Source organism: Anarhichas minor, unplaced genomic scaffold, assembly GCF_050575085.1.
Source record: "Anarhichas minor isolate MPS153535 unplaced genomic scaffold, ASM5057508v1 ptg000014l, whole genome shotgun sequence".
Lineage (NCBI taxonomy): Eukaryota > Metazoa > Chordata > Actinopteri > Perciformes > Anarhichadidae > Anarhichas > Anarhichas minor.
In genome coordinates this window covers 14,289,495-14,315,463 of record NW_027466460.1, presented here as the reverse complement: position 1 = coordinate 14,315,463, position 25,969 = coordinate 14,289,495, and the positions used below count along the sequence as shown (strand labels likewise).

The window sequence follows — 25,969 nt, the reverse complement described above, 5'->3', positions numbered from 1 at the left end:
TCACAGGTTCCTCTCGACACATCGGCCGTCATCGGCGTCCGGGCAGCGGCAGGTGAAGCCGCCGAGCCGCGGCAGACACAGGTGAGAACAGCCGCCGTTGTTGGAGCAGTAGTTGTAGGCTAACGGGGAAGAGAAAGGGACAATGTTAGGGAGCCATTCACACCCAAGCTGCTACTTTATATCTATATTTATAAATCATCCAAAGCTTCATTAGATACAAGAGGTTCAATTAAAAATGTATCAATGATAATAACAACCATGTCTAAAGTTTAGAAGACTTGCAGCAACTACTTTCCAGGAATGTGTTTGTTTATGCTTTCGGTTACTCTGACGTTAGCTAGGCCCATGTTAGCATGCTAACAAACTAGCATGCTCTTTAAATTTTGGCATGGAACTATATATACAACAACATAAAACCATTTTATTTTTGTGTTTTTCAATGACAATATTTTAGGTCAGTTTGCAAAAAAATTCACTTTAGATGAAAAAAAATATGGTAGCGTAAAAAATTAATTTCATTAAAAACAATTGCATAAAAAAAATAGTTTGTCATCCAAAAACAGAATGCAAAAAAATGAAATACTAAATATTTTGAATGCTTTGCTATTTTTCAGTGGTACATTTTTCAGTGGCCATACAACGTTTTCCATTTCAAGCGTTTCAATGCTAAAGTTAACCCGAACCCTGATGGATGAATCATCGATCATGAAAGTAGTTATTAGCTGCAGCTAGCAGGTTCACGTGATACCTGTGAGGCAGCTTGACTGCATTAAAAGTCAGTAGAAAGCTGCTGTAGATACCTCTGGCATGGTTCCTACAGTTCAGTGTCAGATTTCTCCAATGCTTCCAACATTTTCACAATAAAATAAATAAATGTTCTACTAATCATGTCATTTAGCTCCTCCGTGGAGAGATAGACTCATCAGAGCTCGTTGAAAGAAAAACCCGGACCAGTGAGTCGATTTCTGGGCTGGAAACAGTTCAACGGCAGCTTCTAGACTTCACCAAACATCCCAAACTCTGGAGAGTTTCATCTGAAACTAAAGCCTCCTTTCCCTTTTCTCAAAACGGCCCATGAGTGAAAACGCCCCTCGTTTAATGATGTACATTAAACGTCTTTGTTAACAGATTGGACCACCGGTGACGCACACTGTGAAAACACTACAGTGATCTCGAAAAAAAAACATGTTGCCAAGTAAAACAGGAATGTTTCGTGAGCCTGCAGCTTTAGGAAGTGCTTGAACCGTTCATCATTGGCGGCTGAAACCCGTCAGTGTTGCAGAGAGACCCAGCAGGTGGACGGTGAAGCCGTTTCTCATCACTGTATAGTTGGGGGGCTCGGCGCCAGCTGTGAGTCTCCATATCCACAGCTGGCATCCCCCTGAGGTCACTTCACCCAGAGTTCCCACGCTTATATCCATCCACGTTACTCTGTGCATCTGGAATCAGTTAGCACGGTCACTGTACTGCTCTGATCCCAGACTCACAGGGTGAATCTCCATTCATGATTCTCCCATGATAGATACAGATGACTCCTTTTATTGGGCAGCTAGCCCGGCTCTGTTTAAAATTTGGCGAGCAACTACCGACCCCGTTAAAGCTCACTCGATGTTCGCATTGCTCTCTGGCTTTCACGGGTGGGACGGTGCTGTACCCATGCCGGTGCACGAATGCACCCGCCTACGTGCAAAAACATGCCATCAGTACATTTCAATTCATACAGAAATTATTTAGCCTGGGAACACAAAGAAACAATACATTCACTGTTGCAATCCCTTTTTAAATCACTCTCCAAGGAGAAGCAGTAAAAACACCAACGCACAGCGGTTTGTGTTACTGTGTTAAACAGAGCAGAACAAGGCTGCGTCACATGACGATTACCAACACACAGCCTCAAATGTTGGGCTTACGGAAAATACGGCAAGATAACGTTTACACCAGCTTCTCTAAACACAACGCTCGCTGCACAGTAAAACATTCAGAGGTGATGTCGCGATGCAAATACAGCATTAAACTTTCAACACCCTACAAATATAGGATTCATAGTCACTTGAAAGACTACATACGGTGTGCAACCAGGCGGTCCCGCCGAGTGAAGTCAATGCCGAAGTGTCTTAAAACCTGCATTCTCTCTAGTGTCCACCAGGGGGCGACTCCTCTGGTTGTATAGAAGTCTATGAGAAAATGACTCTACTTCTCTCTTGATTTATTACCTCAGTAAACATTGTAAACATGAGTTTATGGTCTCAATCTCTAGTGTCAAGTCTTCTTCAATACAACATGATGTTCATTTAGTAAATTATGGTCCATTTAGAGTCAAATAGACCATAAAGCAGGATATGCTTTAGGGCGGGGCTACCTTGTGATTGACAGGTCTCTAACAGAGCCGTATACGGCGTCTCTACGTCACTCCTCCGTATTCCAAATATGGTAACGTCTGTTCATGGGTCGCAAAGAAGCCAAGATAGTGACGGCCGTATTTCAAGATGGCGACGGCCAAATCGCCGAACTCAAGGCAGATAAAAAACAGTGGCAAAAAAAAAACAGTGGCACCACAAATGAGGACATTTCAGCTCATGTCTCTTTCAGGGGAGCCGAACTCCACGTAGATCCCTTTATTTTGACCCCTGAGCTCACAGAATAAAGGCCTGGTCACACCAGAAAGTGTCACAGTGGAGTTCATCCTTGCTAAACAGGTGGTGCTAGAAACTTAGCGACGTAGTGATCACTCACAGGGCTGAGTCACTGTCATAGTAGCGAGATTTCTGCGCTAGCTCGGTCGCTAACGGGACAAAAGTTCCTCCACGGAGACCAAAACTACAACAAGCGCTCACTGAGTAATTATCAACAGATGCTAGTCTGAGCACAGAAAAACTAGCACTACCAGGCTCTTGCCACATGTCCTATGATTGCTTGTCATTCTTGATTTCCTTGATTACAGGACTGACTAATCTGTAGCTTGTAAGTGAAACGTAGCAGTACCTTGTGGACACTGTGTCGGTGTCGTGGTGATGCCGTACAGCCGAGAGCGTTTCTGTGGCAGAAACTCTTCTGTCTCCTTCTCTGACTGACGGTCCACAGCGACCACCGCCTCCCTGAAAAATAACCACCAAAACATTCACCAGAGACCACACACAGAGATGTTTGATCGTCAGATTAACACGGCTGTTAAACACACTTTTATGTGACAGTTCCAGTCAAGCAACGGAGCTCAAAATAGCAGCATTTACAGCAGTAATGTTTATTTAAAATCCACTCAGACTGTCAGCCTGACCGCTATTATTTTACTAAATCCTGCGAATGACGATGATGTGTTCAGGTGTGTTGAAAAAGACAAATGCCAGCTGAGGATTTATAGAAGACCACTTTGTTCCTGGAGCATCATCTGCTCGTAAACGAGAGTGTTACCTCCTCCAGTCGGTGTAGTAAAGGTTCCTTCCAAAGGAGACGAGAGCGAAGGGATACTGGATCCCTTCAACGATCTGCCTCCTCAGCCTGCGGTGAGGATCAATACACTCCACCTTATGAGTTCCTGCAGACCGATCCATCAATCAATCAAGCTGGACTAACAGCATTAACATGGTGATGGATCAGAGTGGGGGGGGGGTTCAGGTTCCTGTCAGGTGAGTCTCACCTGCGTCGGCCCAGCACAGCTGCTGGTCTTCGAGGTCAAAGGTCAGACCGTTGGGGAGCTCCAGGTTGTCTTTCACCAGGACGCTTCGATCTGTCCCGTCCATGTTGGACATCTCAATTTTGGGCCCGTCTCTGTTCCAGTCTGCCCAGTACAGTCGCCTGCACCAACAGGACAAAACCAGTCAGACCCAACTACTACTGATAGTACTCGTTTCACTTCTACAACTACTACTTTTAACTACTACCACTAACTATTTACTTCTAACTACTACTATTATCACTGACTACTACGACCTACTAACTACTACTATTACCACTAACGACTACTACTACTACTAACATCTACTACTACAAACAACTACTTATTACTACTACCACCTCCTAACTAATTGTACCACCATCAACAACTACCAACTACTATTACTACTACTAGCTCATATCATTACTACCACTGTTACTACTGGTATTCTGGGTTCAACCAGCATTTTACTACCAACTTAATGACTTCATGTCGCTTATGAAACTAGTATTTCAATCACAACATTAACAGGTTTCTTCTAGTCATTTCTCCGGCACTCACCCATAGGCCGGGTTGGTGACGATGGGTCGAGGGTTGATCAGATCGGTGTCGAACAGGACTCGCCGCTGGCTGCCGTCCAGTTTGGACACCTCCACGGTGTCACGCATGGAGTCGGTCCAGAAGAGGAGGCGGGCCACGTGGTCGATGGCGATGCCCTCGGGACTCTGGAGGTCTGAGGACGACAGGAACAGACGTCCGTCAGAGGACGAGCTGATGGATCAGCACCATCTGACCGTCACAGGCTGACAGTTACTGACTGGACTTTTGATTTAACCTTTTAGAATGAAGCCGTTAACTGGCAGAATCAGTGCTATATTTTAAAATCACTTTTTTTTTTTTTAAGTGTTGTATAAATTAAGTTTTTAATTATTAATAACATTATTATAGCGATACTTTTTAATCACAAAAGCTGCATCTTTATCCGAGTACACCTGAGCCACAACTTATCTACATTGTATCAGCTGGTTACCAAGCTCTGAGTAGGTATTATCAATTAAAACAAAAACCTACAGATGAAACCTAAGATCTACATTCTTCAAACTGTGGACGCTCTCCAAACCTCTTTCACTTTGGTCCAGAGCAGGATGTCTCAACACTTTGTAAGTTCCGTTTTGAAAACAAATACATAAATGAAGTTTTCTTGCCCTATTTGCATCTGTGTGATCATAAAAAATGAAATGAAAGTAAAAGGTGTACATTAATTACAGGTTTATGGGAGGCAAACACCTGTGTCCTGGACAAAAAACAATCTACTTCCTGTTTGGCCTCATTATAAGGACTCTGCTTGGTGCAATGAGACTCAAAACGTGAGGGATAAGGAGTGTGATGCACTTGTGTCATGTCACTCAGCCTCTCTAAAAGACGACTGGACCGGTGATGTGTGCTGCACCTGTAGTGATGACCGGGATGACGTCTCCTCCGCTCAGACGGGCCCTGCTGATAGCCGGCCCGGTGATGTCGGTCCAGTAAACCATCTTCTCCACACAGTCGTAGGCCACGGCGATCACCACCCGGTCCTGAGAGGAAGCGCAGGAGGAGACAGACGGTTTCATTCAGCTGGACTTTCACTTTCAAAGAGTCTTTTGTGTAGAAGTGACAGAACGTCAGCGACCCATCGGACTCGAAGGCGCCCGCACTGACGGAGAAGCTTTGTGTTCGGCTGCAGTGCATCAATACATTAACTTATAGGCTCCGTGACGGAGAAGAAAAGAGTTCTGATGCTGAAGTATGTTAAAGAACAATTAGAGGATTGTTCCACAGCAACCAGGAACGCTCATTCATGTGTGTGTACGTTGTTCAAAATGAGGACCGCATGTCGTCATGAGAAAAACTCTCCAAAGTCAAGAAATCCCTTTTTTCACTTCTACAAGGAGCTCATTCTCTCAGCATTTACTCGGAATCATTCACACTTTTCAAAACACGTTTTTTTTGTGGAATTATCCTTTGATGAGGATTAGAAGAGTCCAACATTTTGGAAAGATATAACATAAGGATATTAGCTACATCTCTGTGCATTCAGCGCAGGGAGAGGTCCAGGATGGTAAACATTGTACCTGCTAAACATCAACTGGTTTGCATTCTCAATGTGAGCGGTAAGCATTTAGCTCAGTTCAGAACAAATCACACTGATGAAGCCATTTTTCTTACACAAATAATGTAAGAATGTGATCCAGGATTTGATAAATAACTGGAATCAATAAATCAGAAACTGATTTGCATTTGTGGTTTACACAAAAACTTGGTTCTTGTCATTTTCCAGGTTTAACTTTCTGTAAAAACGGCTCATTAATGCAAAAACTCTGCAGCCTCGGATGTCAGACGTCACCGTGTTGACTGTGATATGTTGTCGGTCTAAAGAAGGTCAGACTTTCATTGAAGTTACCCGATATCAATGGCTGCCTGGTAGGAAGAAAATCTATCTAAAACCTGGTGATATATTTTGGAAGATTATTGGCGGCCATGTTTACGTTACTGCCTGAAACAGTGATGCCTTACTGGGAGGTGCAGCAGAGGTTTGGCCTCCTCCTTCTGTATGTTGTACCCATCCAGAGGCACGTGTTCGATCTTCCCGCTCTGAGCGAACAGCAGGTGTGTTCCCGGAGCGACGGGGCGAACGTCGGGCCGCGGGGTCGGACCCACCGGAGCGGGAGTCACTGCCTGGTCGATGCCTGCGAGTTCATTGTCCGTGTGAGGCGGATTTTAGTTTAATCATTAATGAGGACATAATGAGGACAAACATTCACATGTTCCTGATATAAACAGAATAGAGGCTGAAGTTTGTTTAGAGGATAACGTGGACTCACACAGAGGGGTGGTGCCGGGTCCCGTGCGGGTGTTGGGGATCTCCTGGCCGTTGGCGTCCACGCACCAGCACTGTCCGATGCTGCTGTGGCACTGCGTGGGCTCGAAGGCTCCGCGTTGGTCACACTGAGGGACGTACTGACCGACGGCCGGCCGAGGACGGAGGAAAGAGAGGAGGACGGAGTCGGAGGTGGCCGACTGGGCGCTCTCTCTGTGACGCTCACACGGGGTATTCTCGCGCTCTGGGAACAAAGAAAGAAATACAGCACAGTGAGACAAAAACATACAGAACAAATACTTTTAAATATACATTTTAAATACGTTTAAATATCACAGTTACACAGTTCTCACTGAAATACTCTTGAGAGTTGGTTCCGTCCAAAAATACACAAACAATCCTACAGCCTATTCTGTTTTATTTGATTCGTTTTAAGTAGTTCCATTTATTTCTTTTTTATAACTTTTGGTTATAAAAGTCCAAAGTGACGTTTTCAAATGTCTTGCGTCCGACGATCGACTCATTGACTAAATGATCGTTTCACCACTATATCACATTTGGGTTTAATTTGCACATTATTTAGTGACAAGTCAAATAGTATATAGTATATTGTTATTAGTTTACTTGTTGAAATGACAACTTGGATCTTGACATGAATTACAACAGAAACTCTTATGATATTATGATAATCATGATAACTTGGAAATCATAATCTCAGTCTCATAATCAGACTTCTGGCCTGATTCATTATTCAAATTAGATTAAGTTCCTGTTCTATTATCATATAATACTTCTTTATCTTCCTTATTGTTTCTTCTCTTTTCACAGCAGACAAAATCACAGAACATTCCATACAACCTAACAAAGAAAAGAGCTTATTTAAATATAAACATATATCCTCACAGGTGTAATGTTATTTAACTGAATTTTCTTGCTCGGTTTCTGTACGTGGCAGATAAACATGCGAGTGAGCCGTGGAGAGAACCACGATTTAAAGACGAGCAGGAGGCTCTTCATCTCCGCGGTCACATCCAGGGGCCACAGTGACATCTGGAAGAGAGCCGCCTCGCTCTTATCCTCAAGGGTATCCGGAGAACCGCAGAGCAGCCATAACACTCCCCGTCTGACAGACAGCGCCACGTCTGATAACAACAACCAGACGAAAAGAGATACCGCAAGAAGAAAGATGACCCCCGAGAGAGAGAGAGAGAGAGAAAGGGGCGAAGATCAAAAGACCGTCCTGAAAAAGGGAAACAGAGCCGCTTACAGTCAGTGAGCGTAAAGTAAGAGACAGTGTGACAAGTTATGACAGAGGACAAAAGAGTTATGCCTTTCAGAGGCTATAAAAATGAACGAAAATATGAGAAAACTTTGGTGCGGAGGAGTGAGCTGTAATTGGCTCTCAGCTGCTGACACCTGGAAGCACTGGAGGAGTCTGCAGCTTTGGAACAAGCCAAACCACCACCACCACCACCACCACCAACAACAACAACAACAACCCTTCCACTGTAAACTACACCTGCTCGCAAGTTTTGGGTTGCATCCTCATTGGTGAATGCACTTATTGTAAGTCGCTTTGGATAAAAGCACCAGCTAATTAAATGTAACATAATGCTGTCGGCCAATCAGGTGTCTGCGTGATAAGCACTGCTGACCAGAGACATGGAGATCAGGACGAGACACTCTGAATAACAAAACTCATAAATAAAAAGAGGCATCAGTCTATCAGCTCTCATTATTTTATGACCCTGAACCGATCTGAAGTCGCAGCGTTAACGGCGCCTCGATCACGGACCTCAGCTGTGTGTCATCAGGGTCTGTTGAGTCTGACATGAAATCTGTTTACGCTCTCATCACTTCATCAACATCCTTCACCGCTCTGCTCCGTCGCCTCAACCTTCAGCTGAATGTTTACACTCTGCAGAGTTTACACAGCTTCCATTAGTCTCTGTAATGTCTGGAAAACCAGCTTCAGTCTGTAGGAGCAGCCGCCCACACCAACACACCCGAAACATTTCTGTTATTACAGCTCTTTGTCAATCAGGAGACTGATTTTTACAGGCTTTAACCCATTAAAAGCTGATGGAATGTAACTAAGTACATTTCCTTAAGCACTGTACTAATTTGAGGTACTTGTACTGTAATAGTTAAAGACTGACAGGGAACATTTAATGCGTAATGAATACTTTTACTTTAAATCCTTAAAGTACACTTTGTTGTTGTATTTTCAATGTGTCGTTATTGTGGTACTTTTACTAAAGTAAAGGATCTTAATAGTTCGATACACCGATTCAATGATGCAATATCATCGATGTAAAGTGCCGATATCGATGAATATCATCTTTAAGATGTGACTTTATTTTGAAATTCCCATGGCATCTCTGTGTCACCATTGCCGTCCATGCACACTTCCCTTCCTACAGAGCCCAGTAATAAAATTGTCAAATCATATTTTATTTGCTTTTTGTGAGTTTGTAACTGATTATGTTAAATTGGCATTTGATATTATCTCATATTGCCCGCAAATGAACATCATGCTGTACTGAAGAAGACTTGAAACTAGAGATTGAGACCATAAACTCATGTTTACAATGTTTACTGAGGGAACAAATCAAGAGAGAAGTAGAGTCATTTTCTCATAGACTTCTATACAATCACACTTACTTTTGATGGACATTAGAGAGAATGCAGGTTTAAAGCACCTCAGCATTGGCTTCCTGACCATGGCAGACTTTGTGATATCAGCAAATATCGAATTGACATCCAAAGGATCAATATAATATCGTATCAGGATGAAAATTGTGATTTACACCCCTCTTCATTCACATTTATATAAACTTGAATTCAAACAGTTTGTGTAATAAGTAACCCACCTGAGGACATGGGGCTGCACTGGAAGCCGTCGCCATAGAACCCGGGATGGCACTGGCAGGTGTAGGAGCCCTGCGTGTTGGAGCAGTAGGCAGCGCGGTGGCATCGATCCTGCTGACACTCGTCTACGTCTGAACGGGCAGAGAGAAGATACAAAGATGAAGGTAATGTCCCAACACATCAACCGCCACGTTCGGTGCTTTAAGGTACAGTTCCACTAACGGCCACCAGGGGCTGGCTCCAAAAAAAATCTTCATAGACATCCACTTAAAATATCCCTTTTAAAGTACTTTAAACGAGTGGTTGAGACTTTGCCTTTTTTAAACAAACACTAATGTCTATCATGTTTCCATGACATCTCAGTCTCAACAATAACGGATAAAGTTCACGTTCAGTTGTTATGGAGTCGTTTTGCTCAAATAATTTTCAGGGTCAACACTTATACAACAATAAATAAAACAATATCTCCATTAGCCAATAATAATAAACAAAACATGGATTAAAATACTTATACAACAAACCTCATTTCACATTTTTTTATCCAATATTATCTGTTAGTGACAAAGTACACTAACTAACTACAAGAGACCTACTACTACCTGTTCATACCTGAACACACCTCCGTTTGTTTATTCTATTAATTTCTATATTTTAAATTCCGAACACTTTTGTGTTTTATGTCTTCTTATTTTAACCTGCAAGTTCTGGATGTTTTGTCCTGTTTTCTCTCCACATATGAACATTCTTCAGCTCAGAGTCTCCTGAGTGGGGGAGATTTATATATATAAGAGATGAGCTGCACAGCTGTAAGGCAGTGTTCTGCATTTCCTGTCCAGGTGGAAACATTTCCTGTCCAAGGGGCCCACGGCACTGAACAGAAAGTCCTGCTGTTATGGCATGTACACTACCGTCGATGTTGCATTGATGTTTTTCTTCTTTCCTTTTAAACTATTTGAACAGAGATTGAAAGAAAAACTGCATAATTCAAACACCAAATGTATTATTTACATTTGAAATAGTTATAATAAAAGAAGTCTTTCTACTTTGTCCACACAACATCTTTTTAATCTCCCTCCATGACACGTGTACTTTTAAATATTTATCTGGGGAGAGTTTACTGAGCTCACATGATTCACATTCATATCAGATGAAGACAAAGCTAAACTTTCAAAGAGTCCTTCAAGCGAAACAAATCAAATATTTTGTTTGTTCTGCTGCTTGACCTTCAGCACTGACTTTATCAATGCTTTTTAATGCATCCGAGTTGATACTGAAGTCATAACCCTGAAGATCAGCGGTCGGTCTGATGTCTGCAGACTCCACCGACACACGGCGGACAAACTCGGTGTACTCACCCTGACAAACCTGACCGTCACCCACGAACCCCGGCAGGCAGGAGCAGACGAAGGCCGAGCCTCCGGTGTAGCTGCAGAAAGCTCTTTCAGGAGCATCACAGTCATGGCTTCCTCTCTGACAGTGATCCACCGGCCGGTTCTCCTCTGCAGGACGACACAGACGACATGTTAGCAAAGTTAAAAGGGACGACATGAGTCGGGTGAAACATAAGGAATAACTGCCGTCTGACTGAGAAAGTTTCACTTCATCCTTCAGCTCATTTAAAATACTGTTTTCTTTTATCAGTGGACTACAGATACTTTTTTCCCCCCCCACTTACGGGCCACCGTACACAACAACTTATAATTCATCAAACTGATCCCCGCAGATTTATCCTGCTTCACAGAGTCATTCTGGTTCAGGTTTGTATGAATCACATATTCTGTGTTCAGCAAAGAACATCAGTTTGAAACATTTTGTCCCATTTTCAGTCGTACAAATCCTTTATTGTTTTAAGAACATCTGTATGTGCAACGAGGGGCTCTTCAAACAAAGTCACACACACACACAAAGGCACTACACACTCCGCCAATCCCACACAGCTGTAAACACACACACTTAAAACATACCGATGCAGGTCTTTCCGTCGCTGGCGAACAAGAAGCCGCTCAAACACTCACAGCGGAAAGTTCCGGGCTGATTATTGCAGACGGCGTTTGATCCACAGATCTCAGGAGTCTCTCTGCACTCATCAATATCTGCCAATAACACACCAACAGGGAGGTGAAAGATATGTACAGCAAGTAGAATGTATAGTTCCTTAAAAGAAAGTAGCGAGTAATTAAGTCTGCTGCAGCTGTGACTTATTTTGCCTGTAGGTGGCGCAAGTTGGACCGTAACTGCAGGTGTTTCATGAGAAAAATGTAACAAATGTTTGAGACAGAAAGTAATTATTCAACAACTCACAACACTGAAAACCTATCGTGTGTTGTCAATATGCGGGTTTGCAGCGGTTATGTTACCGTGGCAGTAGCGTCCGTCTCCGGTGAAACTAGTAGCACATTCGCAGCTGAACTGGAGGCCTTCGGCTGGTCGGCACACGGCGTTGATGTCACAGCCGTGTCTGCCGGTGAAACACGGGTTCTGCTCTGGAAGACTGCCTATAAATAAATTAAAAAAATTTAAAACATGCTGCGGGTTAAAATCAACAGTGAGAAACATCCAATGTGGCATCACAAGAGAATATGAACAGTAAAAACAGCCGGAACAACAACAACTAAAGCTAACAAGAAGTGAGGACTTTGGCTCTCTGTGACATTAAGAGTTTAATCCGTTTCTCTAACCTTAAGGCCACCGCTGCTGACTTAGGTCAGACGACCGAGCATATTAAGCATTTTTAAATATCAATGAATACCTTTTTAATCCCTTTTATGATCAATAAACTAATTGTTTTATCTTTCGAATGTCTTCAAATATATTTTCAGTATATTTTTCGTCTGACCAAGAGTCCAAAACTCAAGATAGTCAGTCCACAGTGACATAAAGCAGAGAGCAGCAGCACATACTCGCATCATGATAAGCAGAGCATGTTTTGCTAAATAAATGACTTAAATAGTTCATAGATTAACTGAAGGAGAGAACAAAGACTCCACAGAGTCTGTGTCCTCCCATCATGCAACTGAGTGCTGGAGCTCCAGACCTTCACCTCCTCACAGGAAACACGACGCAGATGTTCCACTTTTTGCCAACAAACCCCCGGCTGAGTTGTGTTTGCTTGTGTAACTCTGAAACCTCCCCCCCCCCCCCCACAAGCATCCCATCAACAGCCCCCACCTGCACTTTTAGCTTTAACCCTCCTTTTTATTAAGAAAAAAAAAAAAAAGACCCTTTCGATGCCCTTCACCCGCTCCCTTACCTCTGTGGACTGGAGGTTGGTTTCTCACTGACCTTCACCCCCTGCCAACACTCTCACAGCCTCCTCTCATTGCAGCTGAGGAAATACAGCCAGGCTCAGATTACTGTTTGTCTTTCCTCTGATGTTCAACTGCAAACATCGCAGAGGCACTAAACTTTTGGAGGCGTGTTTCGGCGCATTCCTCCGGGTAATAACACACATCTTTGAACTCTTGACTGTCCCCAACAGATGACCACGAGACATGGACGTCTCTTCTACAAGTTACTGAACCATCTGACGGCATGGAGTCAAACCTGCTCTGTCCTGATCTGTGAACACACACTTCTGTCTGTGGACACACACACTTCCAGACGAAGACTTTGTTCAAACATCTTGTCTTTGTTTTTTTCTAGGTGCTGATAAACGGAACCTCTTGAAGTGTCAGAACTCACTGTGGACCGAGCCGATCTTGTTGCTCATGGCGTAGCGGATCAGATGGTTGCGGGTCTCGAACATCACGAAGATGTGGTCCACGCTGAGCTGCTGGGTGGAAGGCGCCGCCACGGAGGCCTCGTCGTGTGGGCAGCTCAGGAAGCTGATGGTCTGTCGCAATTGGTAGCTTCTGGTCTGGACGTTGCCATCAGGGGAGGTGACAATGTAGTCACGATTGGAGGAGGAAGTGATCACTGAGAGGAGAAGAAGAACACACCTTTACATTTAGTGGGACTATAAATTGTTATGTAAATAATCCATTCAATATTTCTCAAGAAAACAGTCCTTTGTCCTTACAGTTCCTGTCGTACTGGTAGATCTCCTTGTATGGGTTGATCTCGACGGACGATCCCAACAGGACCGTGGGCACACGTCCCTCCAGCTCGGTGTTCACCACCAGGTGGTCGTGTTCGTCGATTCCTTTAAACTGCTGCTTGATGCTCAGACGCTCGTTACCGGGCTGGAAGATCACATCGGCCTGCCGGGAAAACACGCCGCCTGCATGGACGTGTGAGAGAACATGCGAGTGTCAGAAGCGTCGGAGTCTTGCACATCCACGGACCGGAAACAAAGGTCTCCGGGCGGACTCCAGCCAGGGACATTGGGATCCATAGTCACACAACTTTTAAGCTAAAACGTTTCAACATCTACATACATCGTAGCCAGCAATGCTAATGATTAGACATCAATCATCCAGCTCCAGGCTGCACTTTACACAACAATACGTTCCCTCACCGATGAGACTGAAGCCGTTCTGGTAGCCGGGCTGCTCCAGAGCGAAGGCCCAGCCGATGACTCCACCCAGAGGGGTCAGCGGCAGCAGGGAGGGTCCCAGATCGTCCGGGATGTTGCTGATGGCCACGGAGGCCCGTCCGTCGTTGGCTACCACGTACGAGTGCAAGTCATTGTTACCGAGCTCAACAGGGGAAGGCGAGTTCCCCACGAACACTCGACCGTTCACCTTTCCATTCATTCTCTGTGGTTTTCCTGGAGAACAACAAAGATTTGATCAGTAGAGCAGTAGTTCCTGTTAAGGATCAGCGTCTCAACGGGTTACTGTTGGGAGGAAGTGACCCGAAGACAAACAAGAAACTATGTCCCGCCTTTTCTTGGGTTAGCTTTTGTTCTACTAGCCTATTTCTCAGACAAACTCAAACATGAAATTGATGCATTCTTTCCATATATAATCTACTATTGTTGCTAAATGCAAAACAAACCACAAAGTTCAGTTAGCAAATTCTAGTTTTGCTTACTGAATATGTACGGATAACCACAAGAAAGTGCTTGACTGATATGATCCGTGTTTGGATCTTTGTAGTGTCTTCGTAAGAATCCAAGAAAACGTGCACCATTAACTTAAACAGTTTGAATTACACTGAAAATGCTTCTCACCCTCAGCGACACAGTCCTTCCCGTTACCATAGAAGCCAGGCCTACAATGGCAGCAGTACCCATTGCTGTAATCCCGACAGTCGGCGAAAGCCGAGCATTTGTGCCTGTTGTGGGCGCACGTCTCTGAATTGTACGCAAAAACTGTGAAGACAACCAAAGGACAAACCAATCGGGTTCAATGAAAAAAGACCTTTGACAGGATTATCACAGGATTTTCATTTCTCTAAATGGTCAAGAACAAAAGGTTCGAGCTTTTTACCGGTCACGTCGAGATCTTCGTCTTCGTCTACCACGACAATCTGGGGTTGGTGGGGCTGGGAATAGGGCGGCACTGGTTGGACTGGATCAGGGTACCTCGGCTCGACTGGAGAGTATCTAGGCTCATTGGTTTCAGGGACTGTATATCTCGGTTGCAAAGGCTCAGTGACAGGGTATCTGGTCTCGGTTCGGTCAGGGTATCTCGGCTCAGAAGGGTCCGGGTATCTTGGTTGAGCCCTCTCCGGGTCGGTGTATGTTGGTGTGACAGTCTCAGATTCAGGGTATTCCGGCTCAAACTGGCCAGGTCCTTCATAATCTTCAGTCTCCGGTTCGGTGTACCCTGGAGTGATGGTCTCATATTCTGGGTAACTGGGTTGGTACTCAGTAGGAGTCTCAGTTGGGAACTCCTCTTTTTCTTCTGGTAAAGGAGGTGTGGTGGCATCCTCCTCTTCAGGTAGGCTAGTGACCATTCCTGGTGTAATGGCGAGAAAGATTGGCGAGGAGCCAATCTCGTACACCCAAACTCCATTCTGTCCCGAGTTCGTCTTTCTAGTTGGATAAAGGAGGGAAGAAAAATCAGTCTCAATGAAAAGACATTTTTGTCACTAATTGGTATTTTTCAAAAGTCAGCACGTCAAAGTCGAGTTATATTCAAGCACAAGTGACGTTCGATTCATACTCGGTGAGTTCCCTGATGGAGGCCTCTTCATCGGTGGTGGTGCGGAAGTAAGTCCCCTGCGATGCCTTCCAGAACCAACTCTCCACAAGACCTTCATTGAAGCCAGCCTCGAGGAGCCTGCTCTCGCCCCCTACTGACGTGGAGAAAAACTGCAGGCGGTTTCGGGGATACAAGAGGATGGCGCAGGAGGACGACACCATGGAGGCCACTACCAGCTGGAAAGTGTTTCTCTGAAAGTACAAAGGGGACATTGTTAGTTTGAGTCCATGGAGCCACATTTCTTCTGATTCTCTAGCAGCAGGAGGAAAATGAATCTGGGAGTTCTCACCGGCTACACATGTTACAAGAGGATTATTGACCAGCTGGGAAAATCAGTGTGGAGGAAACTGAACAGGTAAAGGCTCCGTGTCAGAGGGTGAAAGAAGGCACATGATAGCAAGACCACCGGTAGAATATGTACGTTATAGTGAAAAATGAAGCGTACAGGCACTGCATCATGGTGTTCCCTCTGCTAAGTCCATTATATTGCACCAATTTCTTTTCTTTTTGGACACTTGCAAGATCAAAAGCATGTGGTCACACGCATTTTAAGAACATTTTGGGAATAAAATCATATATTATCCTTTACATTTTGGGACATTCAAAGCATTCAGGTCATTCAAGTATAATTCACTCAAGTACAAATTTAAGGTACTTGTACTTTACGTGAGTATTTCCCTTAAATGCAACTTTGCACTTCTACTTAACTACATCTCCACACTGCACCTCTTCCTACACTACATTTCTCACAGCTTTAGATACTTGTCAGATTACTGTTTTTCATCTCCTTCCTGTCCAGATCTCCAGATGTGTTGATGTTGAATGTTTGTGATAAACTGAAGGATGAAATGTTCCTTTATGTGTTGAAATACTTCTTCACCATTTGCTATTAATACTTACTAACCACAGGTATGGTTTTGAAAGCAGGACATTTACTTGTAGAGGAGTATTTTTACAGAGTGGAATGAGTACTTTTTACTCCAGCAAAGGGTCTCAGTTATCCGCAAAAGTGTAACCCCAGATCTGAGATAAGAAAACAAACCATCCTCCGTTTTCTTCTTAAAAACCCAACATGGCCCCTTACCTTTGTGTCCAGTCCGTCTCCTCGTCCAGACGTCCCCCGGGCGGCCATGTTCTCCCAGGTGACGATGAGGACGGTGGTGGGCTCCACGCCCTCGTCTCTGGGGAAAGCTTGCCTGATATGATCCGCGGCTTGACTCAGTAGATCCGGGCTGCTGTCCCACCTGTAGTGAACCTTGCCCTGTCCGTCACTGTCCTCCAGGTCTCCCAGCAGGGCTGCAATCATTTTGAAACTGGCGGGCATCTTCCCCAGGTACTCCCCCTCGGCCGGGGGCTCGACAGACACAAATCCATTGGTGTTAATCTGGAAGAGAAGACAGAAGGTTTATTGTTGGAGGGTCGAAAACAGTACAGCATCATTTCTGTATATCACATGTATGTTTGTATGGAAGTTAATTTCCACCACTGGAAAAAGAAACCCAACAAAGTAAATAATAATAATATAGAATCCAGATCTAGATGTTTGAACAGCGACAGGGGGCTGGCTGGGTTTGTCCTGATTTACAGAACACATCGAGACCTCCAGTTAAACCTCCAGTTAAACGTTCGGATGCTGGACTCTCCTGCAGCTCGGCTCGCTTTGTCGGGCCCACAGGAATTCCACACAATAACTTCCCATTCACTCAGAAGGAAAGGATCTTTTTAACCTCATTAACTCAAATCCGCCTCACACCAAACGCCACAGTTCCTGTTTGAGCCCAGAACAACATTGAGCTGTGACCATGAGGCGTATCCTCTCTGAGGTAAGAGACGAAACAGCTTCACTTTACGTCTCAATGATGGCTCAGACGATTGTTTCACCAGACTTTTTGATGAATAACTTGGTTTGTTAGTCTCTGAAATACAAGGCGTATTCAGATATCTTGTCTTGCCCGAGCGAGAGTCCAAAGCGTTATCAGCGCTACAGAGCGGACGTTTGAAGTCACGGTTTGCGGCTTTGAGGACGACGATGGACACAAAACGGAGGACTTTCCTTTTCTTATTAATGCTTATTTTGTTCTGCACAACTAATGTGAAGTCCACACAGAAACTGTAAACAAACAAAAACATAAATGCTCTCCAGAGTCTTCTGTAAAACATCGGTGTTTTAAATGTAGGCCTGTAGGTAAGAGACACATGTTGTGGCTGCAGTGGTGGAGGACAGAAGGAAAGTTGTTCTCCATCCAGTGTGAGCTGGTTTCTGACGTTTGCCTCATCATCAGCTCCAGACATAAACTGTATACGTTACGCTCCTCCGTCTTATCTCACATGTACATTCTGCTGTCGGCCAGACGGGAAGAGACAGAACAGCTGTTCAGTACAGAGACTTCATGCTGCTAAAGCCTCCTCTCGTCTTTATGTTCTGCATTTTTCTTCAACAGGTGAGAACTTCATGTAAGAGGTGAGATGTGTACAAAACTATCTGCATGGCTGGACATCAGTGAGGAAAAACACATCTGTAAATTAAATAGCTTCACGCTCTTTAAAGTCACAGCTGTTTTTGATTGTACAGAAATGTCAGAAATGTCACTATGTTTGCTTGTTCAAACTACATTTTTTGAAATATTATAATTGACCCACTACAATGTGGTGGCACCACTACATCATATTAAACATCAAAGATTTCCTGCAAATCTCCCCCCCCCCCCCCCCCCATCACCAGACAGGATGGTGATATTGGACGATAAGCATCACGCTAGAGGTCTTTATCATTGTACACATTTTTTGGGGGGGTTTATGTCAGAAACATGTCAGTGTAACAATAAAAACACCCAAAACTACAAGACTGCTGTAAACAGCAACAGGAATAATTTATTTGCTGCAGTATTTAAACACAAGACTCAACAACACAACAAAGATGCAGTTGAACCAAACTAAATGAAATTCGTGCATAATGTTTCAGTGATAGTTGTTAAAGTTTTCTTCGTCTCATTCACTGCTGACGAAGAGTTTTAAAGAGTGGGAGGTCCTTTTTTGTGTCTCCAGCGATCCCGCAGTAAGAGTCTGCTTCATGTTCTCATAGAAAACGTTGGTAACCGACAGTTCTCTCTCCTGTTTGAGGAACAAAAGATGAACAACTGTGTTAGAAGAAACCTGGTGCTTTGATAAAAAGTCAGACACACCTATGGACAAAAAGAAACCTCGCGAGAAGTCAACTGCAACTCCCAACATGCATTTCAGTAACAAATGGCCAAAGCTTCATATTCTGCAGATTTTAAATGATCTAACCCTTTTTAAAGAGGAGGAAATGACTCCACCTGAGCAGAGGAGATGCAGGTAACGTAAATCTTTAAAGGGGGTCAGAGGTCAGAGCCTCAGCGCTTTAAGAACATGAAAGAGGTATCTGTGGGTTTGTGATGATGCTGCGAGAGAGAGAGAGGAGATGAAATAAGAGCCAGAGAGGAAAGCCGTCCTGCTCGGCTGCCTCTGTAAAGCCTGGAGGGATTAAGCGCAGACATCTCTTCGGGGGAGCTTCTCACCGCGGAGACTTCCTCCACGGAAATGCATGAACGACAGCAGCATGCGGGTGAAAGGCCGCCGTCTCCCAGCAGCTTTCTGACTTTGGAGAAGACGCCCGCAGAGATGAGGACACTTCATCACAGGAAGTCTTTTATACTAATGCCCAGCAGTTTTCATCATTCGGTATAGTGAGAGGGGGAGACGACTGTCCGCCATAAATGACACAGGTCGCTCGAAGCGAGCGAGTCTTCACGTCTGGTTGTGGAACTAAACAGACATTTGGACAAATTTGATCCTGTTGTTCGTGAGAAATTAAAGCAAAACATTGTCTCACCTCTTCTTTGATACCAACACAGCAACTAGATGAAGCCGAGCCAAGGCCTTCATGTCTATGGTATTTCGCAAACTGTTTATATATTTTTAGATCTTGTTGTTTTTAACAATATATTTGATTGTAAAAATGTGGCTCAAAATCTGACAAAAAGTCAATTAATGACGGCTTCTGGCAGAAAACCACAACGCTAACGCACGCGTAAAGGGGATACGATGCCGTTGACAGGCCGTCAAAGGAAACAGACTTATGGATTTCTGTAAGTTTGAAAATTATTGGAAACATTTGGGATAATGCCGGCTGTTATCGTCCAGCTTTCATACCAACGAAAAATAATAAAAAATACGTAGGTATCCCACGAAATCTTTTCGTACGTTATGCACGTAATCACGAATAAGAAAGTATGAAGACCACAAAAAGGCTCCAACGGGGCAGCTGAGAGGGGCCCAACAAACACAGATCTCTCACCAAGGAGGCCGCTGTTCGTTAAGTCAACACTGATTTCTTTGTCACGTAACTTTTGTACTTCAGTAACGGCACTTCTGTAGTTATTTTAACCTAAACAACTATCTTTTCCTAAACCTAACTGAAGTAGTTTTGTTGTTTCCTGTGAGGACGGAAGTTTATTTTGAAAATATTTAGTTGCTTTTAGACATTTAAATATGGGAAAGTTACATGTAATACCTTACAAGTAAAGTCTACATATTGGACTTCTCTGCTGCATATTTTCAGCGGCTAATGACCGGTTTGTACATGTAATAATACAACCAGTGTTTGAGGACCTGCAGCAGCGAGATGGAAACTTGCCAGGACGCCGCTGACATCACACATGTCCGACCCCTGAGATCATCTTTATCAGTGTGAGAACAGCGGTGGGGTGGAAACACACTGAGCTCTGCCATCTGGTTTTGGAGGACAGATGTCTCTCGTCCATACGTTCCAGATGTGCCAACTCTAGGGAAGACGCTCCGCTTCCTGTCGAGGAATTTTAAAAAAAAACAACCTCTTCAGCAGCAGCAGTAGCTTGAGCAGAGCCACAGTGATTTATCATATAATCAACTGAGCGGCGTTTTCAAACCAGTCAGTTTGAAAGTATAAGAAAGCTTGAGGAGCGTCGACGTATAGCGCTGATAATTACTGGGGACCGACAGGATGTCGCTCATTTTGGGGGGGTAGGGAGAGTAGTTAGAGGCACTTGAAAGAGGGGGCGGGTGCTTTATGGAATGCAGACTCACAGCGACCAATAAGAGCTTCGCACTGCGGGAAAATCCAGCAGAGGAGGCTGAGAGACCTTTTATTCTGAAAATCTACTGCAGATATAAATGTTCAACAAAAGACGATGGAAGAAATTCTGCAAATTTATGTGGCGACCCAAATAAAACCTCCTGCGACTCACCTGGATGTCCCGACCCAGTCTTTAAAAAAAATGACTGAAAAGTTCATTACAACAAAGCAAACCAGAAAAACGACATCCGTGAAATATGAAGACGGTCATGAACCTTATTAAAGTAGTTTCCTTTACCTGAACTTGAAAGAATCAGTCTGACATTATTCTATTTTTTGTTATTGTCATCGAAAATACAAAGCAACATACTTTGTTGTTTGGGGGGAAAAAAAATGTAGTTTGTATTTAGGATGAAATTTCAAAATAAAAGAGGTTCATCCTCTATGCGAAGTGTGACTCTGCTGATTCTATTCTATGACAATCTGCCCTTTAAATGTTTACTTTCCTTGTGTATCTTTTTAAAGACTGACCAAAAAGTGACTTTAGCACAGATGATCAAATGTCTGTTCTATATTACTTATTTTTTGATCAGATAGTTCGTGATTTAAATCTGAATTTTGCCAGTTTCAGACGGTACATTATTTAGAGAAAGCTCTCGTACAGCTGCTGGTGTTTACAGAACAGCTTTGGCTTCTTGTGTTCAACGAAAAAAGGATTTCAGAGAACGACGTCGCAGCATGTGGGGTAAAACCAACATTGTCTAACTGTTTTATCACAAACGTGATTACGTGTCTGCTCTCAGAGTCAAACAAATGCGGCCTGCAGCGTCTGAAATAACGAGAAGTGTGGACACGACCTTCGCGATGTCCCAGTAACTTCCTGTAGAGACACGGAGTGATCTGTGTGGTCTGCTTGTTTTAACAGGAGGATGCCAAACAAATGGTGCAGTGACTGAAACACACTCGTGTAGATGCATCAGTGTGTCGACGAGGTTCAGCTGCCAGTGCAAACATTTAAATTCTGAGCAAATTAGTCAAAAAGTAGTAAAAGGAAAACGTCTTTTGGACACATCTTGTTACCATTTAGGACACTTAAGCATCTTTAATGAGTACTCTCAGAGAGCCGACTACACTAGACTTTGTTCAGAAGTTTACCCATAATTCTGAGCAAATATGGACTCCAGGGCTCGACAGTAAGGCTTGTCGGAGATTACAGATTACACTTTATGTGCCAAATCATCCCAACAAAGAAAAAAGCTAAATTATAACATCTTTCTAACGTTTTGATTTTTTGTCATCACCACCATCTGCACTTTTAAGTTGATATATTGACAAACAGATGTTTATTTCCACATCCATATAGAGCAACGTGATGAATGTTAATTAGGCGTCTTCGTGTTTTTGTCCACCTGATGAATGCGGACAATTCTCTGTCTTTTATCTCTGTTTTTGGTCTCCACCATCTCCTGAGTGAAATGTCTCTTCCGCTACTAAATGCTGCGCTTTGTTCACCGGCTAGTTTCTAACTGTGTCTGTCTGCTGTTGGCTGCTGAGCAGGTAGACCTCAGTCACTTTTTACAGCTTTTATTCTGAAAATGACACCATGAGGGTGGTGAGAGTGAACCAGAACAGGAAGGTTTTGGGTCGGACAGATAAACAATGAGCTGCGACTCTAAAGCTCCGTAAAGCCGAGAGGACCAAGTCGAGAGACCCAGAAATCAACCACTACTCCAACATATAATGAAATAAAACCCCAAGTTTTCTGTGTGTAATTTGATGAAAACAGAATTTAGCAATATGCTAAATAATAAAAACCAAAATAATAAAAATCTTTAACTAGATTTTGACACAGGGACCTTCTACAAAACATCATTAGTACCAAGAACAACTGGAAATGAAGCTGGGTGTTTTGGAGGGGGGCGTGGGCAACAATCTGGGGGGCCCCCGGGGGTCTGTGGCCCCCCAGATAGTTGCCCACGTTGCCTGTTTGGTTAAACCAGCATTGCTGAAAGAAAAGTTTACACTTAACTCTTTTCTTGTTTCACTCCTCAAGACAATAAAAATAACTCGAATTGAACTGAATTTAAATAAAAAATGACAGAAGTTGGTTGGAAACATGTTGATGCTCCAATCTGGATTATCTGTCACATGACCTGAGGAATGCATCCAGTGTGTGTGTGTGTGTGTGAGTGTGTGTGCGGTTGTGTGCGTGTGTCTCGGCTTGATGAAAGGCTTATCTGTGTTGGCTTTTAATTGACTCACATTCCAGCCTCTGTTCACATATTCACAGTGACTCCAACGCCTCCGTCTCTCTAAAAGAACTAAACAAACAACAAAACCTCCACCAGCATCTCCACACACACACACACACACACACACACACACACACACACACACACACACATACACACACTCCACCTGTCTGTTCACACCACTATCACTTCAACGTGTCACCACAAGCACCACAATCAAGCACTCAAGAGCCAGAAACCAGCGGGACGGATTTGGATCTAAACCAAAGCAGCAGCGGAAACACGCAGAGAGAGACAGAGAGAGAGAGAGACAGAGAGAGAGAGAGAGAGGGCTCTTATTTTGAAAACAGTTTTAAAATGAGGAGATTAAAATCCAATAGAAAACCTTATCAGGTGTCAACAAACAAACAAACAGAGAGAGAGCAGACTCAAAGACTGAAGTGAGGAGACAATTCCCTTATCAAACTAACCGATGAAGCGTGTGATCATTGTGGAAGATGATCAGTTGAAACATTTGAAACACTGAAAGAAGTGGAAAATGAAGCAGCAGTCGATATACAAAAATGAAATCTCTGAAGTGTAAGTGACAGACTGAGCTGGAGTTGAAGTGGAGGTCTTGACATTAGTGCCATTAGTTCAGGAGTGTCGGCTGAAGCACTGAAAGCAGCTGAAGTTGTATGAACAGTGGAAGTTGTGGGAATCAGATGACATGAAAAATGTTTTTATTGTTGTTTTCAAATGTGAAAATCTGAGACCTGAAAGGAGTGGAAGTGTCGTTCACCGATTGAACAGAAAACCTTATCGGGTGTCAACAAACACAGGAGAGAGGAGACAGATCAATAAAGCCACCCGGATCAATAACTAAATAAAATCACTTTAACCTTTAGAGTGAAGTATGAGGATGAAGAGGAGACAGATTCACAAAATAACCAAACATCCCTCAAAGACATCTGTTAAATAACATCATTTAGCACCAAAATCCGGTTAAATATATCCTAATTTATAGGTCTTTAACTATTTAAAGGTGTATTGTTGAAGAAGCATTGTGTGCTTGGATTTATGTCAGTTTGACATCAAACTTGAGTATTTTCACTCCTAAAAGTTACTTATCACATTCCACCATAACTTTATTAATGTGCAACATTTAAAAGACATTTTTAGGTTTAAAAAAAAAATCTATAGATTCGGTTCCTTGTGTTAATCATTCGTTTTATAAGTTGTTCATCAGTTATTTTTGGCAAAGTAAGTGAAATTTCAAGACATGTCTTTGCCTGTTATTTTGAAAATTAAAGTATAAATGAGAGAAAAATAATCTTTCACACATAAATTAATTGCAATTCTCATTTTGATTTCAGTAATTTCAAGTTGAATTTCATCATGTATCATTTCTGAAATGCTGATTAACTTTTTGTCTTAATTAATTGTGAAACATTCCTCGGTTATTGTAGTTCTTTCCTGGAGTTGATGAAACCAGGTTGTGTTTTAACTAAATGTTCTGCTGCTCCTTTAAACGGATTCCTGAGCACTTGTGCAACTTCGATGAATGAACTTCATGATTAAATCTGCTTTCTTTCCCATTAAACACGCGACCCGCTGGGTGTGTAACTCACGTAGACTGTGTCGAAGGTGTCGCCGAAGAAGAACAGAGATCCGTTGAGAGGCAGCTCGGCGGTGGAGTCCGAGCCGGGCAGCAGCTGCTGGTCTCCGGCTTCTTCTCCGAACTCGAACAGCTCTTCGAGCTCCAGAGCCCGGCTCAAAACACTCAGGCTCAGCAGGCAGGACCAGACCCACAGCCAGCTCCGGTACCGGGTACACATCTTCTCCATCATAACAATAATAATGAATGAATGAATGGATGGATGGAGGAACAGCGAGAGTAGCTGAGGGGGGCGTAAGTAACGATCACGTGGCTTCAGATTAAATCTTTTCAAAATAAAAGTGCCAAGTACAAACAGAAAAAGGCTGGAAATGTTCTTCAAACTGAAACTGTCGTGTTTAAGTAATTGCTTGGCCTTTAGTTAACGGTGGAAGAAGTATTCAGATGTTTTACTTATAATACTACAGTGTAGAAATACCCTGACATAAGTAAAAGGCCAGCAATCAAAATTTCACTGAAGTAAAAGTACACACATTATCATCAAAATATACTCAAAGCACCAAAAGTACTCATCTCCCTTATAGAGTGTATTTGCATTTTATTGCTTCATGTTTTGTTTATTAGTTTCTGAGTTTGGCTTAACGCGTTAAGACTTTTATTTTGGTACAGAAGTCTAACCGGAAGTATTATTCTTTGAGTTTTTGAACGTCATGCAACTATGTAAAACTGTAGATGTGGAGTATGTATCTGCATTAGACACAATCCTTTAGTTTCCACATGACAATAACAACATTGTGGTGCGTTTTACATTCAAACACAATACAATCTTATTATGGAGACATTCAGGTACATCCGGTATTCTTTGGTTTAGTGAGAGCTCAGCACATTCATTCAAGACATTGTCGCCATCTTGTGGACACAGAGTCTAACTGCATGACTACGTCCTCTCCTCATCTCTTTCCTCCCTTTTTTATTTGTTTATTCTCTCCATTTTCATCCGTCCATTCATGTTCTTCACATCAAATCTTTCCATTTTACCTTTATTTCTTTTACACCTTACAGATCAGCTTTAGTTACTTTTGAGAGAACCTTTTAGCTACTTTTCCAGTTAAAACCTGGTATCTCCAGATGTGTTGATGTTGAATGTTTGTGATAAACTGAAGGATGAAATGTTCCTTTATGTGATGATAAAATCCTCCTACTTCTTCAGGAAAATGCTTCATAACAAACCTGAAAACAGGTTGTTTGTTCTTTCTGATACGATGTTCTCACAGGAACACGTGATGATCTTATAGAATATGATGCATTGATGAATATTAAACAACAGGATATAAAGGAGTTAAAAACATCTACAGCAGGAAAATATAACATACATAATAATCAAGAAATATTATATACATATACGAGTACTTTTATTTTGAAGTACATTTGCTGACATACTTTAAGGTTTTGAATGCAGGACGTTTACTTGTGGAGTATTTTCACAGTGTAACATTAGTACTTTTATGGAAGTAAAGGATCTGAATACTTCTTCCACCGTTGCTCCTGATCTGCTTTGTTCCCTTCTATACCTC

The 25,969-nt window shown here is 43.0% G+C and overlaps 1 protein-coding gene across 1 annotated transcript; it reads right to left on the bottom strand.

Annotated features, from left to right (window-relative positions):
- On the bottom strand, nt 1–24,615 carry LOC142949780 (nidogen-1-like). Its single transcript, XM_076091606.1, has 20 exons — nt 24,409–24,615; nt 16,557–16,856; nt 15,434–15,663; nt 14,756–15,303; nt 14,497–14,637; nt 13,840–14,091; nt 13,402–13,602; nt 13,065–13,298; nt 11,741–11,878; nt 11,348–11,476; nt 10,739–10,882; nt 9,386–9,514; nt 6,517–6,756; nt 6,209–6,381; nt 5,103–5,229; nt 4,214–4,385; nt 3,635–3,792; nt 3,409–3,532; nt 2,983–3,095; nt 1–119 (listed from the first exon to the last, which is right to left on the bottom strand). Exons 1-20 carry the CDS (start codon nt 24,613–24,615, stop codon nt 1–3), a joined length of 3,879 nt encoding a protein of 1,292 aa, XP_075947721.1.
- Between the last annotated feature and the right edge of the window lie 1,354 nt (nt 24,616–25,969).